The following is a 20,418-nucleotide window of genomic DNA, read 5'->3' as shown; positions in this document are numbered from 1 at the left end:
CCGTGACCTGATATTCAGAGAGAGAAAAACAGTGCTTGTACATGAACATTATTGATCATTAACAACTAAAATGAAAATGAAATTTCTCACCAAAGTGTTTGATTGACAGCTGTTGTGTGGAGCTGCAGTTGAGAGTTTGTGGAGAGCTGCAGTTCCTCAGATGAGCTTCACTCTCTGGAGAGTATTTATTTGTAATTCAGTATTTATCTAAAATGTATACTACATTTTAATCTGAAACCAATGACTTCATCACGGTGTGAATTTGCTCACCAGAGCAGACGACTCCAACATCTCGTCTATGAGAACATTCAGCTCGACTCCATGAAGAGACGGAACATTCTGAGAGTTTTGTTTCATTCCCGTCACAATCAAACACATCAGCCCAGATTTCACCACTTCCCTCTCCAAACCAGTCTGATCCCACAACAGACACAGCAATCCCACAATTCAGCTGTCTACAGAGGACACTGGCAGCTCTCATATCCCAGCATGCATCACACACTGTGCCCCATTTACTGAAGTACTGACGCTCAACTCGACCAGAACAAGAGTCTGAGCCGTTGACCAGTCTGAGGTCAGTGTAACCTGGACAAAGAACAAAGAGTTTACTTAAACAGTATATTCAAATAAATGTTTAAAAAAGCTTCTTTGTGATTATCTCAATAAGTTGAAATATTTCTGCTTCATTACCAGAACATAACAGTCCAATGTCATTCTCATGGGTACAGCTGTTTTTGAGAGAAGATGCTGTTGGACAGAAATATATCTGAGACTCATTTCCTCTGCACTGAATCTCTTGTGTCCACATCTGAGCGTCTCCTTTGCCAAAAGCATCTTCTCCCAGCACCTGTACAGGAGCCCCACAGTCCAGCTCTCTACACACAACCTCTGCATCCTGCTGGTCAAAGGCAGCGTCACACACTGTGTGCCAGGTGTTTCCACGAAGGACCTCTAGCCTCCCAGAGCACAGGTGAGGTCCATCAACAAGTCTTGTGGTTTCTGATTATATTGAGAGAGTGCACAGCACAGATGAACACTTTAATTGGATATGTTATGTCCTGAAGAGGCATCTGGCACTATCATTTTTATACAGACATAAAGCAACAGCAAGTCACTGTCCTTTAATTAAATATTTTTAGAATGGAATTTTTTTTTAAATTGTTTAGACAATAACACATATTAATTATTCAACAAATTGCTTATGAAAAGCTCTGAAAACAAATTACACCAAGTTGTTTTAATATTTGTGGATGAACATTCAAAAAAAATGTGTATAACGCTTTTCACAACATATCGTTTCAAAGCAGCTTTACAGAAAATAAGTCCACATTACAATTCAGAGTTATCTTTTATCAGAGGTGAGTGACTGTGTCCAAGTTATGTATTTCAGAAATACAAATCACATAGTTAGCTAATAATGTATTCATTTAAACAATATATTAATTTAAGGCAGACACAGTGAGCTCATTGAAGTAATGAATACATGTTGTTAAAAAATAATTAGGATATATAGAAAAGTTGAGTATTGGTGCATGTTGAACCATGATCAGTGATGTATTAACAGAGTGATGTATGGAGCCGCTCACCTGAGCATCTGACTCCAGCATCATATTGATGACTACAGGTATGATGAACAACACCCAGTCCGCTACAGTTCTTCAGTGTTGACTCTGATCCACTACAGCCCACATTATCCATCCAGATTTTACCTGATCCTTGTCCAAAGTAAGCATAACTCACAGCCTCTAGAGCCTCTCCACATCCCATCTCTCTACACACCACTGCAGCATCAGGCATACCCCAGTTATAATCACACACTGTTCCCCACTGACCATCATGATGAACCTCCACTCTACCAGAACAGCGACTGTTACCACCAACTAACCTCACAGTCTCAAAATCTGTACATGAAAGAGAGATTTAGCTAGTAGCAGTAGAACATTACAAAATTGAGGATATATTCAAAATATGATAAATTTGTTATGGCAAATTAAATTGGTTGCCTGTAAATATTAATTATTAAAATTGAATTAGTATTAGATAAATGATAGTGTCATAAGATCTATTTCTAGATATTACACAGGCCTCTATTCAGTTTCTATAGTGGTATAATATATATTTACTTACCAGATGTGGTTATAGTGACTATAGAGGAGAGTAAAACGAGTGTCAGAAATCCCTCCATCTTCTTCTGCTCGTCACACTGTTTGTTTGACTCTGTTTCTCCTCTGCTCCCTCAAACACACTGAAGAAACTGGCTCCTGTCAGTCCCCTAAAGAGAGAGAGACTCTCACAGCTGCCAATGACACTCACTGTTACCTTATTAGACACAACAGAGGAAATCATCAAACACAATCACTGACAAATCACACAGCAGCATTTTTATTTTCTCCATATATATCAATAAAGTGTGAGCGCTGATGAGCGGGACTCCTCCTCCAGTGTGAAGAGACACTTCACTGAGGACAGACTCGTGTCAGTCATATGTAAGCGTGGAGAGAAAGTCACACTAAACTTACAGGAGATTGATAGAGAAACACTGCAGGTTATATTCAGCATCAAAGCCTGTCACTGCACACAGGAGATACAAGACTGACTGATGACTGACTGCTCACTTGAAGCTTTATTTCACATACAAAAATACTTGATCTTTGTTATAAATATATAAATCATATTAAACTGAACATTTTAAAGTTATTTTTGGAACAAATGTGTATAATATCAAGTGTATTATTATGCTCTAACCAAGAGCACAATTAACAGTATGTTAATAAATTATTAAATTAACTGGAATGGTTGTGTACAACAAACAGACAAGTTTCAGACCACATTTGTATATAAACATTGTTTTCTTTTCCACATATATTCATTATGTTTGTAATTCAACACATTTGTAGCTGTAATGTGTTTAATGTTGCAATGCATAATTCCTCCAGCAGATAGCAGCAACACACTTATTATAAAGAGAAGCAGAAAAGAGTCTGGTCTATGTTAGAGCTTCTCATAGCCTACATTTCTATTGGCATTGTAAATTGTAAATTTGAAAAAAAAAGAAAAGAAAAAAAAACTTTGTCTATAGCTACAATTTTAATTTATTAGATAGAGTGAAGTCAGCAAAATTGGGACACTTTTTTTGGTAAACTGTGTATTAAATACAAATAAATCTATTCTACCTACATGTTTTAAACAAATGCTCACGGTCTCTTGTATCTCCAGCTATGGTTGTTTGAAGGAATGTTTTTTTTTGTTTTTTGTTTTTTAAGAAACACAAAGATTCAAAACTGAAAAGAACCCATTTTTATTCTATAGTCTTCAGGTAAATTTGGGACACACAATTTAATCTAGTTTGTGATTGGATAATATTGCTTGCAACAGGATATTGTACAAATTCTTTTTTAATAGAAATTTTTCAAAATGTAAAACAATAACTTTATTAAAACATACAACTCTATAACGGATTGTGTTGATGATGTTTCATGCACAGCTCTGGGCTCCTTTTAAAACATTTTGGAACCAGTAATAACCTTTGACCTTTCAGTAAAAAGCTTTGCAGTAAAACAATTTCATTCAATTAGCTTTGGCATATTCAAAAGCTTTTTTTTAGACACGTTTTCTAGTTCCTTCTCAGACAATCTGAGAAAAAAGTTTATTGTTCATTGGTGTGGATGCAAGTTATCATTATAGTTATCAAGTTATCGTGCTTGGTGTGAACGGGCCTTTACCCTATACTCAGTGTTGACCCTTTCATTATTTCTTCACTCCACTGATAGGCTTTACCTCTGTCGTGGAAATTCTAATACGAATACAACCTACTTAATCTGACTTCTTCACCACGGACAATTTAAACAGCTTGCAGTTGTTAAAAATACAATACAATACAATACAATACTTCCCTGAAGTAAGGTGACGGCGTCCAGTCGATGAAGCTATCACTACCTCAGTCACACTAGATGTTCTTTTGTTTTCTTTTGAGCGTAGATCTGTTTCTCAGCTCAAGTTTTATTCACGGCCAGGAGACATTTTTTAAACTGTCCTGATGCAATTTGTCGAGGCTCCAGCTGATCTTTGCTGATGTTGTCTTGACGAGAGAGAACCAGTGTGAGTCAGAGGATCTTTGGTGAATGGAAAGACAAGGCCTCAGCCTGACACAAGCCTGGGGGTCCTTAGAAACTTTTAGTTCAGCATCATCTTCACATCAGGATTTCAGAAAGGGACTAAGAGGCTAAGAGGCGTGATCTTGTGATCAGTGATTTTTAAAGCGTGAAGATGTCACACCCTCTGGATGGTTGTGAGCCAATAAGAAGTTGTTCCTTTTGGAGGGAATTTCTTTACGACCCTTTGTTCAAGCAGGCCTTTGAACGTAATTTGACAGGATGTTTAACAAAAGAATCTTCAAGATTCTTATACTACTAATGCGTCACAAAGTTAGCAAAATGTAATACAAATTAACAAATGGGGGACGAAGAATGGAGTTTATAGAGACTAAACATGCCACACATATGATTTTGGTTAAACATAGTATTAACCCAAAAGAGTTTAAAAGAGTATATAGGCCAAACCACATACAAGGAAAGTCATGAGATGGGAAAATTACATGTTTATACATTTCTTAAGTTTATATATATAATAAATAGGATTAAAAGGGTTTATTTCTCCTTCTCAGCAAGAATTAAGTGAGATTCACAACTCTCTGCAAATTCCTTTTGGGGTTGTAAAAAATCGAATCAGTCTTAATGTGTCCTGTAACAGGACATCGAGTTCTGTCAGCGTGTTAGCTTCAGTTGTGATGTTAGTTTTGGGGGAAGTTTCATAGACCTTTGTTGGGAGGGTGAGTTTGCTGGATTATTCATTAAATATAATGAATAATTTGTGTGTGTCTGAGTGGTCCAGATGCTACAAATGTCATGTATATTCAGCACCCTTTAAATTCTTTGGCAAATGATTAATGTGTGTTTTATTATGCCTGTCTGAGTAAATTAATTTTGAAAAAGTTGAAAAGTTGTTGAAAAGAAAAACCAAGAATGGACAGTCCAACTTCAACCTGCAGATTGAGCAAATGCAAAATATTCAGTATCAACCACAAAATAAGACTAAAAAACGTAATCTGTGCAGTTGAGATTGGTGTTTAAATGTGTTATTTATTTATTGATAACCAAAATTATACGTACAATTATCTTTCCATACCTTTTTGTTATCATCACTAAAATGTCTTAAATAAAATTGCATTGGGAATTGTTATGCTCTAAATTTATTTTACATTTTGTCATTTGATAGAGCTGTCAACTGCCTTAAATACTGTAATTCGCCTAAAAATAAATTCTCCACATTTTCTTTTGTCCACTATCCTCCAAATGCTCTTAAAATATTAATTCATAAAGTTCATAAAAATTAATTCATTGATTAAAAAACATATATTTTGAGTATGCATTGATATAAATAAAAAATAACAGGCCAAATACTGAAGACTGCATTTTTTTTGTTATCAAATTTTGTGACGCATGTAACATTTCATATAAAAAGATTTGAAATAGCATAAAAACATAAGGCACTGATGCATTAGAAACAACATAAGAATCTCCCAGGAGCTCCAGGAACTGTAATATGATTTGATGAAGAGGCAGTGGGTGTGGTCAATGAGTCACATGGCTCCTCCCTCTTTATTTGACCCCTCCCTCACATCATCATAATCTGTTTTTAAAAACAAAAGCAAATTCATATTTTCATTGTAATAAATGCATCGAGATTTAGTTTAAATGTGCAACATAACAAATAAAAGCAGATATAGGTTAGAAACGTAACAATAACCTACCCAACAGGTTCCTCTCATCTTCATTGCTGTTCTTCACATCATCATACTCCTCCTGATCTCCCTCTGATTCACATGTGAAATAAAAACCTCACATTGTAGTTTGTAAACCAGCTTGTGTCACTGATGATGTTATTAATCTCTTCAACTCATGATTGTCTGAGATTATTAGATTTACTCCTGATAAAGTCGTTATGATTCATTAATGGAATAAATGCATGTGTGACTCACCTGTTACATCTGGAGCGTTCTGTCCATTAATGATGACATCATCATAATCCTTTGGTGTGTCCACTACACATACATGAAGACATAAACAGAACAAATGTTACATCATCATATGCACCACTTCAAAGGTATTTTGTTAATAGTTTGAGTAAATCAGTCGCATTTGAGAAAAGTGAATTCCACCCAATTTATAAAACAGAGCTGAAGGTGCTACAGACCTAAAAGCCATCAGTGTTACATAAAACACTTTAAGACACTTAAGTTTTTACCAAATAATTATAATTTTCGAATTCAGTAACATTCAACAAACCACCTTGTTCATTTGACTTGATAATGCCAGATTTTCGAATATAATGGGTTTTATGCCTCCAGATAAAGTCATACATTTTTTTGATTACTTGTTTTTGTAATAGCTGAGCAATCTATAAATATTCAACTTAGGATAGAAAAGTTCTCCCAAAAATCGATGAGAGATCTCGCTGCAACCAGCAATTCAAGAATCCTTTGGCTTTTTGCAACTTATTTTTAAAATTTAAAATTTTCAAGTGGACAACATATTTGCAGCCGAAATGAATAAAAGAGGGCATAATGGGAAACTCTGCCTTATTCCACGACTAATCGGAAATCCTTGAAGAGAAACTGAACCATTCATATCTTTGTAAATAATTTTTATAACACTAACAAATCTTCCACCAAAACCAAAATGTTCTAAGGATTTAAAAAGAAAAACATGTTCTACCATGTTAAAGGCCTTTTTAAAGTCCAAAAAAAAATTAATCCATCAAGTGAATGTACTCCACCAAATCCATAACTAATCTTATTTTATTGTGAATAGATCTCCCTTTAAGAAAACCTCCTGTGACTCATTAATTAAATTAATAATGCCCTCTTTTAATCTATTAACAAAAATATGTGTGAACATTTTATAATCATTGTTGAGCAATGAAACTTGATGAATGTTATCCACATAACTCTTTATCTGGTTTAGGGAGTAAGGAAATGAAACCATTGATAGATTCATAGTGGTGCCCAATGACCCGTCTATAATAGATTTAACAAAAGCATTAAATAGCAAGAGTTTGATATCATTCCCAAAAATGGTAAAAACTGGCTGTGAGGTCATCAGGACCAGGAGATTTGTTTATCTTAAGATTTTGAACCGCTAAATTAAGTTCTTCAATACGTAATTCTGCATCTCAGTGATCTTTGCTTTCAGTGCCATTTATCATTAATGAGTGAATTGAATTGCTAGTTTGTCGTCTATTTTCTAATCTACAAAAGAAACACTTTTCTCACCCTCTTCATTTAGCTTTCTTAATGTAAAGATTATCCAGTTGTAATTGCAGTGAAACCATTTTACTGTTGTCAGCATAATTTAAATTTCTTTTACTACAGTATTTGTTAATCTCATAAATAATATTATGTTCCTGTATAGTCTCTTAACTTTAGCAAGAATTTTACTATAATAGAAAATTTAAATTTAAAAGTTTCTATTATTCTTAATTTCCTAAATTAAATCTTAGTTTATCACAAAATATCTCATTATTAAGTAAATCAGAGTGTTATGGTTTAACTAATAAAGAGATGGCGCAGTGATCTGTCAAAGGCGCTGCTGAAATAGAGCAGTCTCTAACAAATAACAGTAAATTATCTGAAATAAGCCAATAATCAATTTTCGATTTGCTGGAAGCATTGGGTCTTGACCAGGAAAACTGCCTGAGATTAGGATTAAGATACTGTATCTCCACACATCTATCAGTTTAAGATTAGTGCACAAACGAGAAATGAAAGGGTTTAGACGAGAGGTTTTGCTTTTGAGTGGCAGTCTGTCATGTGTCTCATCTGGTGCAACATTAAAGTCCCCTCCTACAACAATATTATCTGTTGGTATAACCTCTGTAAGTCAGAGATAACAGAAGATACGTCATGAAGTAGATCTTGGTTCAGTTTAGAATTACTGTGATCATATACATTGATCAAAATGAAAAAGATATTTTCATTGTCTTAAACTACCACTATCCAAAGACCACTGAGATCAGTTCTAGAAGAAATTATTTTCCCTTGACAGTTATTGAATAAAACTGCAGTTCCCGCCGAGTGTGAGGATCCATGGCTAAATAAAACTTTATCTCCCCATTGACTGGACCAAAAGCACCACCAGTTACAAGAGAGTGCGTTTCTTGTAGAAAAAAACAGTGAGATCCACTATCTTTTGACCTTGTTTTGAATGCCCAGAACATTTAATGACATGAACGAAAACGGTAACTTAACTGGAAACCTAAAATAATAGATAAAATAAAGGAAAATGTAAATAAAGAGCAAGCGCTGGACGTTTCACAAGCTTGTATAACAACAAACCTGGAACATACAGTACCTCACAACCTAGTGTGTCTCCAAACCTTCATACCTGGACCTCACACCATTCAAACCATAATCAGTTCAAGTAAACGATTATTTTGAGTCATTGCGTCTTCCTTCAGTGTAATTGAACTGCACGCAATTCCAGCCATACGCGCCTGATCGATCAAAGCTATTCGTAGGATCCTCTGTGAATCTGACTCCGCGACAGACAGACAGACAGACAGACAGACAGACAGACGAATTCTTGGTTGATTTCCACATTTCGTCCCTGTATTTCCACACTGTAAACTGCACGATCATTGGTTTCCCTTGTTTCTTCTTTCAATTCGTTTCACAGTGTCAACACTGTTTTCCAATTTCTGAACCAAGTGCAGTGTAATTTCAGCAATAAGACCAATCACTTCCTTGCGTGGATCCACTTCATCCTCTCCTTCATGCCGTTGATCCGGAGGATCCATCTTCTCTTATACCGCTCAGGGTCAGATGTTCTGCTCTCCAGGTCTTTGTGCGATGAAGTTAAACCCAGGAGTGATTTACTCGTTTCCATGCACTTTGCTCTGCATTCTTTTAAAGCGGCATTGAACTCGACAGCCTTGGAAATTTCTGCAATCATGACACGGTTCCTACGGATCTGATTCGCCATTTCTTCACATTTTTGGTCTTGTGGATCAAAACGAGCAGTCAGAGAAGTGATGACTTGCAGCAAAGTTGCATTGGTGTCATCATCGTGAGATCTTAATTCTTTTCGAGGTGTTTAATTTAGTCGGTGTGAACTGAGACGAATCACAACGTTTCATTGTTAGATCGGCCTGTACCTTCATCTCAGAGACGTCTGACACTGAAGCTGGGGCCGTGTCATGAGCCGAAGGAATGATAATCTTCTGCTGGGTAATTTGCTGATACGTTTTTCGCATATCGAGGACAGAAAACAAACGCGCAGGGACTAAATAATACAGTATTTTAGGTAGGTGTAAATGAAAATTGTGAAGCTTTCAAATCAGAATTGTGAGATTAACTAGGCAGCTCGGTAAAAACATACAGTATGTGCTCAGTCCGCCATCTTAGAAACCCACCGTTTTTAATATCAGAGTTCTGTCCACTCGTGTGACATCATCATAGCTCTCAGGAGTGTCTTCTACAAATTCAACATGAGACAGCCATACAAAATATAATTTATATATATATATTTATATATACACAGATTTGATATATTTTAAATATTTAATATCCTAATACAGAATAACAGAATAACCTGTCTCAAGAACTGGTTTCAGTAAATCAGTGATGACATCATCATAGTATCCCGGTGTGATTTCCTTCATCATCTCTTCTGCATCAAAACGTTTTTGGGTAAATAAATAAATAATATTTTGGGAAACAAAATAAATGCAACATATGCTGTTGGTGGTCTTGAGACCATTGAGGTTTTTAAATAATTTAATAATGAATCAGGTGATCAGTTAACTGCCATTGGTGACATCATCATAATATGCTGTGATGAAGTCTTTTTCTAATAGGATAAAAGTTTTAGTATTGTGAACTGTTGAATTATTGGTCACATATTTTATTTAGTGGTAAAATGTGTGAATTAATTTATTTCAATTTGTAAATCAAATTATTGATTTTAGGTATTATTTTGAATCTACTTCAGCTCTCTAACCTGAGAGAAGCTCATCAGCATCTTCATACCCAGAATGCAGTTCTTCAGAGATGAGACTTCCTGTTAAAGGACAGCAGAACAGTCAGAAAAATGTTCATCATTACAAACAGATCCTCATTTCTTTTGGATCATAAAGCATTGTCTTAGTGACAACACAACAAAAATATTAATTACTTACATTTAAAAAAAAAAAAAAAGTTTTAGGCCTTTTTTATAAGTTTTTATTAGCAAACACACATGTATCCTCACATGAACTCATGAATCCTCACTGCCTTCCAGAAATACACACAGGAAGAGACAAACACACACACACACACACACACACACACACACACACACACACACACACACACACACGCACCTACACCCACACATACAAACATATGAACTCCTCCTTATTACCTTCTAAAAATACATACAGGAAGAGACACTCACTGACACACACACACACACACACACACACACACACACACACACACACACACACACACACACACCACACACACACACACACACACACACATAAACATGCACCTGCAGCGCTGTGGTTTTCTGTGAGGAATTCTCTGGTTTAAAGCCGGAGGTTTAACAGGACTAATAATAGATGAACATCAAGTGTCTGACAGACTCTCTTATTAATAATATTAAATAAGATTCACGGCTCATGTCTCACCTCTCTGAGTGAAGTGATTGTGTCTGTGATGAATCTCCTCATAAACGGCCTCAGTCGTCCTGTGTCTCCTCTTAGAGAGAGCTGTGAGTGTAGACAGACAAACCTGCTGTCAGTTCACAACACATGACTGATCACACACTGAATAACACACAATATGACAGTCTCTGGATCTCTCCTACCTCTCCTCATCACTCTGTTCTGCTGAATCAGTATAAGCAGTGGCACTAAGAGCAGTAAGAGCAAAACTCCCAGTACAACCACAAGCACAGAGAGAGACACTGGAGGAGTTTGTGGAGGAGTGACTGATGTTGAGCGCACTGTCTGAGAAACTGGAGGAGAAGCTGATGTTGTTGTGGCAGGAGTAGTGGACACTGACAAATCTGGCAAATCTGTCAAAACAGACCCAGACAGATTAAAAATCATGCAAATACACAGTTAGTAGCACTAAAATGATGTGAAAATCAGTATTATCGGTCAGTGTTTTGCTCTGACTTGCACAGGTGAGTCCAGCGTGCTCTTTGTGGGAGCAGTCAGTGTGGTTCTTCAGGGAGAGAGGACAGTCCCACAGGTGAATCTCATTCCCTCTGCACTCGACTCTGTTCAGCCACACAACACCTTCACCAGCACCAAAGACTGAATTCCCATCAGCCCTCAGTGCTGCTCCACAACCCAGCTGCCTGCAGACCACCTGAGCATCGCTGATGTCCCACAGATCAGCACAGACTGAACCCCACACAGCGTTATGATACACCTCCAGCCTCCCAGAGCACCGGCCCAAACCTCCACTCAGTCTGAGAGGAACATGATCTAAATCACACACAGAAACATCACTGACCAGCAATACATTTACAATGCATTTGATAACTATTTATAGTTGTGACAAATTATGAATGTGGAATGTGGATTTAGTGTTCAAGTGCACAGAAATTAATAATTCTGTGAATAAAGAAAATACATCCTTATAATTATCTTACTTGAACACTGTCTCTGGTGAGGAGATTCTGAGGTGGAACATGTCAGACGACTCCGAGGAGATTCACGAGTCTGCTCCTCTAAAATTAAAATGTTAAAATTTAATTAAATGCTGAATAGAAAAATTATTAATAAACATTATTAATTTATTATTTTGCTTATTATTTTATTATTAACAAACATGATGTTTTCCAAATATCTTAAATCAGTTAAATATCCTCTTACCTGAGCAGGTGATCTTGGCAACTTCATTATTACAGTCATTCTGTCCCCAGGGTGAAGATGGACACTGCCATAGAGTGGAATCATGACGTCGACATTTAAGTTTATCCAGCCAGTTATGAGACTTCAGTCCCTCTGAATAATTGGGTTCACTGCCAGATCTTCCACAGTTCAGCTCTTGACAGATCAGACTCACTGTGTCTGTGTCCATCTAGTTGTAACACACATTACCCCAGGATCCATTGTAGAAAACCTCCACATTCCCTTCACAGCCCTCAGTTAACCTGATCTCTTTAAAATCTAGATGGAAAGGGATGTGCATTAAAAATATTGGAGTTTAAGTTGTGCTAAACCTAAAATATCACCAAAATAACTGGTTATTACAAGGCTAATGCACACTGCTAGCACTGGTAGCATCTGAAAAAGATACTTAATTATATTTTTATAATATATTATGAAACTTATTTACTACTTGATTCTGTTTGGTCAATAAAAAAATATTTAAAATGTAGCGGCATCCATGGTAGCGCTGTCTATCAGACCATCATACAGTAAGATGGACTTTGTTGTCAAATATGAGCCATCGACTCCTGATTATTCTGGTGTTTATTTTGCAAAAAAATCAATTTAAAAATCAATCAAATTACTGTTTACCTGAGCACACGACTCCTACATCCTCCTTGTGTTGACAGTCATGTTTCCCCCAGCCTGGAGAAGAGCAGTTCCACAGGGACGTCTCATTCCCCTCACACTCCACCTCATCCAGCCATATGGGTCCAGAACCAGGACCAAACCAGGCTGGTACCTGCTGGTTACTGAGGGCCACTCCACACTGCAGCTGTCTGCACACCACATGGGCATCTTTAATATCCCAGGAGTCATCACACACTGTCCCCCATGAGCCGCTGTGAAAAACCTCCAGCCTCCCTGCACAGTCTCCCCCAGAACCCACCAGCCTGATGGACCCGCGACCTGATATTCAGAGAGAGAAAAACAGTGCTTGTACATTAACTTTATTTATCATTAACAACTAAAGAGTCTGATGATGATTTTCTCACCAAAGTGTTTGATTGACAGCTGTTGTGTGGAGCTGCAGTTGAGAGTTTGTGGAGAGCTGCAGTTCCTCAGATGAGCTTCACTCACTGGAGAGAATATTTATTTGTAATTCAGTATTTATCTAAAATGTATACAACATTTTAATCTGAAACCAATGACTTTATCACGGTGTGAATTTACTCACCAGAGCAGACGACTCCAACATCTCGTCTATGAGAACATTCAGCTCGACTCCATGAAGAGACGGAACATTCTGAGAGTTTTGTTTCATTCCCGTCACAATCAAACACATCAGCCCAGATTTCACCACTTCCCTCTCCAAACCAGTCTGATCCCACAACAGACACAGCAATCCCACAATTCAGCTGTCTCCAGAGGACACTGGCAGCTCTCATATCCCAGCATGCATCACACACTGTGCCCCATTTACTGAAGTACTGACGCTCAACTCGACCAGAACAGACGTCAGGACCATTGACCAGTCTGAGGTCAGTGTAACCTGGACAAAGAACAAAGAGTTTAGTTTAACAGTATATTCAAATAAATGTTTAAAAAAGCTTCTTTGTGATTATCTCAATAAGTTGTATCTACTGCTTCATTACCAGAACATAACAGTCCAATGTCATTCTCATGGGTACAGTTGTTTTTGAGAGAAGATGATGTTGGACAGAAATATATCTGAGACTCATTTCCTCTGCACTGAATCTCTTGTGTCCACATCTGAGCGTCTCCTTTGCCAAAAGCATCTTCTCCCAGCACCTGTACAGGAGCCCCACAGTCCAGCTCTCTACACACAACCTCTGCATCCTGCTGGTCAAAGGCAGCGTCACACACTGTGTGCCAGGTGTTCCCACGAAGGACCTCTAGCCTCCCAGAGCACAGGTGAGACCCATCAACAAGTCTTGTGGTTTCTGATTATATTGAGAGAGTGCACAGCACATAAGAACACTTGAATTGGATGTGTTATGTCCTGAAGAGGCATCTGGCACTATAATTTTATATAATATATAAAATTATATAATAATTAGGATATATAGAAAAGTTGAGTATTGGTGTATGTTGAACCATGATCAGTGATGCATTAACAGTGTGATGTATGGAGCCACTCACCTGTGCATCTGACTCCAGCATCTTCACCATGACCACAGTTACTAACACCCGATCCTAATGACCCACAGGTCTTCAGTGTTGACTCTGATCCACTACAGTCCACAGTATCCATCCAGATTGGTCCTGATCCTTGTCCAAAGTGAGCACCAGGCAGAGCATCTACAGGTTCTCCACAGTCCAGCTCTCTACACACCACTGCAGCATCAGTCTTATCCCATCTCCAATCACACACTGTTCCCCACTGACCTCTATGAAGAATCTCCACTCTTCCAGAACAGCGACTGCTACTACCAACCAATCTAACAGTCTCGAAATCTGTACATGAAAGAGAGATTTAGCTAGTAGCAGTAGAACATTGCAAAGTTGAGGACATATTCAAAATATGACAAAATCGTTATGGCAAATTAAATTGGTTGCCTGTAAAAATTAATTATTACAATTTAATTAGTATTAGATAAATGATAGTGTCATAAGATCTATTTCTAGATATTACACAAGCCTATATTCAGATTCAACTGCTCATTTAAACATAATTTCAGCTCATTACTCTCAATTTTTGCACTTACCAGATGTTGTTAGTGTGACTATAGAAGAGAGTAAAACGAGCGTCAGACATCCCTCCATCTTCTTCTGCTCGTCACACTGTTTGTTTGACTCTGTTTCTCCTCTGCTCCCTCAAACACACTGAAGAAACTGGCTCCTGTCAGTCCCCTAAAGAGAGAGAGACTCTCACAGCTGCCAATGACACTCACTGTTACCTTATTAGACACAACAGAGGAAATCATCAAACACAATCACTGACAAATCAGAGGAGGCATTTCTGATTTACACCATATATATCAAGAGAACATCTGCGCTGATGAACGGGACTCCTCCTCCACCATGAAAAGACACTTCACAGAGGATAGAATCATATCTTTCATAAGTCAAGATGGAGATAAAGTCACACTAAACTTAAAGAAGATTGATAGAGAAACACTGCAGGTTATATTCAGCATCAAAGCCTGTCACTGCACACAGGAGATACAAGACTGATGACTAATTTTTGTAAGTCTGATCACTTCAAACACTTGTAACTTAGTAGAAAACTTAGTAGAAGTAGAACTATTTTTTTTCATGAATTATTTGAATAAATGTAACATTTTAATCTCATTGTTTCTGGATAAATTATGCATAATATTAGGCTACTATACGTGGATTTTACTGCTTTGTTCTTTTAGTAAAAAAAAATAAAATTCTATTACACCATAGTATTGTTGCTAAGCTATTCAGATGTGTTTTTTTTAAATAGATTAAATATTATCTACATAAATAGGTGAACTATTTTTAAACTTTTGAGAAAATATAACAGCAATGAATGTGCGTTTAATGCTGCAATGCTGTATTTGTCCAGTAGATGGCAGCAAAGCACCTTCTATTGTAAAGGGTAAGGGTTAGCACATAAGGGAGAGTGAACGTACATAGGATGTAAGACGGCAATTAATGGTTTTTCTTCACTTATAGCAACATTTATAAGTAGCCTAACTTGTTTCATGTAGTAGAGCTCATTTACTTTATCTGCTGTTGTAATTGCCTAGCCTAAGCACAGAGTGACTGTATGTAGGCCAAATCAGAAAATGTCTTTACACAGGCTCTTTAGCGGGATTTTAATATAAGGTTTTTCACTGACATTTTTTTAAATTTGCCCTATAATCTTGCTTTTTTATTTTATTTTTTATTTTTGTTGGGGCCTTTTCATGAGTTTAGTATGTAGGCCTATGATGCTTTATTCTAGAAGAAAATGGAAACATTTAGTAGGTTAGGCTATCACAAAAAAGTTTTAAAAAAAAATAGCCTATAGATGCTGGGTTTTCACGGCATCTTGATCTTCATCTTAGGCATTTAGTAGGCTACAAGACAATAAATGATGTTTCCTGAATTAATCGGCATAATTCCCTGTATTGGATCTAGCTTTGGATTGTACATGATCCTGACCTGTTGAAGGACGGTTAAGGTAAGCAGCGCTGGAATCATGTCAGAGATCGGACACGTTAGAGACACACGGGTCACCAGCAGTGGCTCAGACCAGGATGAGAAGCAGCCGAAACCGCAGCCAAGGAACAGGTGCTTAACTTTACAGGTCCTTCACCACAATATTTGTATGCTTTCATGATTATTACTTTATTTATTTTTACATCTGCCATGGTTTTGGAATAATACAGCTCTGTATTTAAATTATGTTTTGTTTTGTTTTTTAGCTTTTTAGCTTTTTATGGCCATCAAAGCTTTTTTTTTTATTTATTAAAATGCTTAGGGTGCATATGTTGCTGTTACAGTTCAGGCAAAGAAAGAGTATTAGAGAACCTAAATTGTAGCAGTCTTACTTGTATTTACAAAAAATGAAAACAAAGATAATCTAAAACACTGGAAATGTTAGGAATAGATAAACGTAACAGTTTCTGCTTTTACTCAAAGACAACACAGGAAAAATGAACTGCAACAATCTGAGAGCTTAATTACACAGGCTAAATTAGGAACCAAACAAGACACAGGTGAACATAATCAATTAATCAATGAGTAACCATAGTAACAAAGGACACGCAAACAGGAGCTAAACACAGGAAAGAAACACAAGAGAATAGTCCACAAAAAGAACATTTTTTAGGATTATTTAAAAGGATTTGTTATTTATAATGTTCTATTAGTACAAAATAGGCAAATCACTGCAGACTGTGTTCAGGACTGGATGAAGAGGAGCCGGAGAAGTTCAGCACAGAGCCACAGCCCAGCTGTCTGCAGACCACAGAGGATTCAGTGAGACTCCAGGAGTCCAGCAGAACTCTCCTCCAGACCTGATGGATGGAAACTTCCAGCTCCCCCTCACACTGTCTCTCTCCAGACAACCGCACCAGACCGTCATGAACAGCCAGAGAGGAATCTGAGTGAAAGATGTGGCATTTATTTAAGTCATTGCAAGATTTATGTAGGTAATTTATAAAACAAAATTCTTAAATAAAATCCCCTCACTAGAGCAGACGACTCCAACATCTCGTCTATGAGAACATTCAGCTCGACTCCATGAAGAGACGGAACATTCTGAGAGTTTTGTTTCATTCCCGTCACAATCAAACACATCAGCCCAGATTTCACCACTTCCCTCTCCAAACCAGTCTGATCCCACAACAGACACAGCAATCCCACAATTCAGCTGTCTACAGAGGACACTGGCAGCTCTCATATCCCAGCATGCATCACACACTGTGCCCCATTGACTGAAGTACTGACGCTCAACTCGACCAGAACAGACGTCAGGACCATTGACCAGTCTGAGGTCAGTGTAACCTGGACAAAGAACAGAGAGTTTAGTTTAACAGTATAAAACAGTATAAGAAATGGTTTAAAAAAGTTGTTTGAAAAGCTCCATTACCAGAACATAACAGTCCAATGTCATTCTCACGGGTACAGTTGTATTTGAGAGAAGATGATGTTGGACAAAAAGAAATATAAGACTCATTTCCTCTGCACTGAATCTCTTGTGTCCACATCTGAGCGTCTCCTTTGCCAAAAGCATCTTCTCCCAGCACCTGTACAGGAGCCCCACAGTCCAGCTCTCTACACACAACCTCTGCATCCTGCTGGTCAAAGGCAGCATCACACACTGACATCCATGACCGATCATGAGGCACTTCTACTCTGCCAGAACAGAGAGATCCCCCAACCAGCCTGACTCCTTTAATGAAAAAAGGGACAATTTTAATAATATTTGCTTTGCTTCTTGACCTATTACTTTATAAAACTAAACAATTTATTCTGACCAGTTATTTATTTATTTTTTAATTGTCAGCAGTTTATTTCATGCATAAAATTCACACAAGCTTCTTGCATTTCACGAGTTTGCAAATAATTATCTAGAGTAAAAGAGTATGCATATTTGACGACTGGTGTGCTGTCCGGGGGAGAGCTCTGAATGTGGCCCGAACCCAGAGTACACCCGCTTTCTTCATTTGTGACCAGTCTTATGGGCAATTTTTTTAAAATTGAGATTTATACATAATCTGAAAGCTGAATACATAATATTTCCATTGATGTATGGTTTGTTAGGATAGGACAATATTTCACGAGATACAACTATTTGAACAACACAGTCTCACTCCCTACACGTCAAATGTCTGACGCATGGTCCAGGAACCCTGGCGTCATTTTTTAACGCACTGGGTATACCCTTGGCGTCATTTTTCAACGAGCAGGGTAGTCCTATAGATTGAACCGGGGACGTTCAACGTTGAAATTTGACGTCTTGGGTAAGCACACCACAACATGTTGTCTGCCATTACAACAAGACTATACTACAAAAATAAAAATGAATAGGCTACAAAAAAACGATCTATGCCAGGGCGAGTCAAATGGCGGCCCCCAGATAATTTGTATCTGCCTCTCCAACTGGTTTTTGATGTTTTAAAACCCTCGCAATCTGATGTCAAAGGTTTAGCGCGTTCATCAGCGGTGAGTTTAACAACGCACATGGTGTGCAACCGCATTCAGCGGTGAGTTTAACAACACTCAATTTAATGATCGATCTAAATTATGCCAGGACGAGTCAAATGGCGGACCCCCGATCATTTTTATCTGGCTCTCCAACTGGTTTTGATGTTTAAAAACCCTCGCAATCTGATGTCAAAGGTTTAGCGCGTTCATCAGCGGTGAGTTTAACAACGCACATGGTGTGCAACCGCATTCAGCGGTGAGTTTACTCCTTTAACTAAAGCATGCTGGATAACAGATTTTTATCGGATTTTTTTATTTATTTTAATAAATATAATATGCTACGATTGTGTTCAATTAATCAGTTTATTTATATATTTTTTTGTTTATTATTAAGTCCTTTAAAACAATTACGCTGACGTCACCGGGTTATCCCAAAGTTCATTGCGATTTTCCTCTCGGTAAGTACGGTACATTAATATACATGGATCTATTATTCTTACATTTACACATCTAAAACTGTTGAATCAGGACAATAAGTTGTGTTTAGAAACTTTAGTTTTGTAAGGTGGCCATTTCTTAGGACGATTATGATAGAATAAGACATTATAAACATACAGTTTTCTGCACCAAATGTGCAGGCTAGCAAAATTAACGTTAGCTAATTAAATTCAAGTTAATTTTTGTCGCATACAATCATGCAACTTAAGGTACGATCATAGGGGAATATAAGATTTTCAATATTAAATTAGCCCACAAAAATTATCCAACATTGTAAATGTTCAGAATGAAGAACGGTTGGCAGATTGGTCTGTTTTACAGTCTGACGTTAATGATAAATTACGCAAAATTATATAATAAAACACCGAAATAAATCATCCATTTTTAACAATACTACAAATTCATAACTACTACATTGTGGCTCATCACAACTTTTCAACATGAAATAAAACAATATGCAAGTAATGTAATAATGCTGTCATAAACTATTGACTGATTCACACACACACATATGCTAGCCTATATATATATATATATATATATATATATATATATATATTAGGGCTGGGGGAATTATCGCGTTAATCTTTGTGATTAATTTGAGATGTTTAATGCGTTAAAAAAAAAAACGCATTTAACGCAGCACTTTTTTTTTTTTTTTAACACACACACACACACACACACACAGAGACACACGGAACGGAGAGTGCGGCGGCGCACACGGAGCGGAAAAGTCCCGCTAATCGATTCCCAGCCCTAATATATATATATATATATATATATATATATATATATATATATATATATATATAGCTTCCAAAATTAAAATGGGTGAATTAGAAAATTTGTGTTTGTTGACGCTGTCTAAAGTGCACTGTAGAAAATGCATGGGATAGAGACTGATATAAGTGCATGGTTGTTGTTGCAGTGACGCTAAATTAGCTAAAAGTTAACCTGCTTTAATTGTTTTCATTGTTTTGGTAGAAAGCAGTTATGCCAATAAGTTGTGTACTGTTTGTTGACAATGTCTAAAAAAGTATGTTATTATAGAAGAAAAAAATGTGTGTGTGTGTGTGTGTGTAGATTTCAAAATGCCTCGAAAGAAGTTCAAGCCTTGCCCCTCCTGCCAAGCACCTAATCAGGTGAGGGAAAGTGGAATAGAGCATTATGTGCAATATTCAAATATGTGTTTTTAATGTCCTACATTTAGTAGGTCAATTGGATACTAAAGTATGCTCCTACTAAATGACCCTGTATGATATCTGTACTGTGTTACAAAACAGTAATAATGTAAGGCGTCTGGGTTAATAACAATATGTATTACTTATTTTGCACCAAACGCCATAGGCAACATTTATTAGAGTAGCC

At 37.1% G+C, this 20,418-nt stretch overlaps 1 protein-coding gene across 1 annotated transcript; it reads right to left on the bottom strand.

Moving 5' to 3' along the window:
• Nucleotides 1–249: 249 nt before the first annotated feature.
• LOC311082212 (scavenger receptor cysteine-rich domain-containing protein DMBT1-like) lies at nt 250–17,162 on the bottom strand (the record flags this gene model as incomplete). Its single annotated transcript, XM_084112946.1, has 21 exons — nt 250–414; nt 503–585; nt 691–999; nt 1,587–1,901; nt 5,810–5,872; nt 6,038–6,100; nt 10,056–10,115; nt 10,729–10,809; nt 10,908–11,117; nt 11,221–11,535; nt 11,703–11,780; nt 11,926–12,057; nt 12,154–12,222; nt 12,577–12,894; nt 12,981–13,064; nt 13,163–13,477; nt 14,089–14,403; nt 14,732–14,846; nt 16,674–16,678; nt 16,799–17,005; nt 17,156–17,162. The coding sequence occupies 21 exons, from the start codon at nt 17,160–17,162 to the stop codon at nt 250–252; spliced, it is 3,309 nt and encodes a 1,102-aa protein (XP_083969072.1).
• Nucleotides 17,163–20,418: the final 3,256 nt, after the last annotated feature.

The sequence above is a fragment of the Abramis brama genome (genome assembly GCF_963993115.1).
Source record: "Abramis brama genome assembly, chromosome: 4".
Lineage (NCBI taxonomy): Eukaryota > Metazoa > Chordata > Actinopteri > Cypriniformes > Leuciscidae > Abramis > Abramis brama.
The sequence above is the reverse complement of the archived record's forward strand: the minus strand, read 5'-3'. Positions and strand labels throughout refer to the sequence as shown.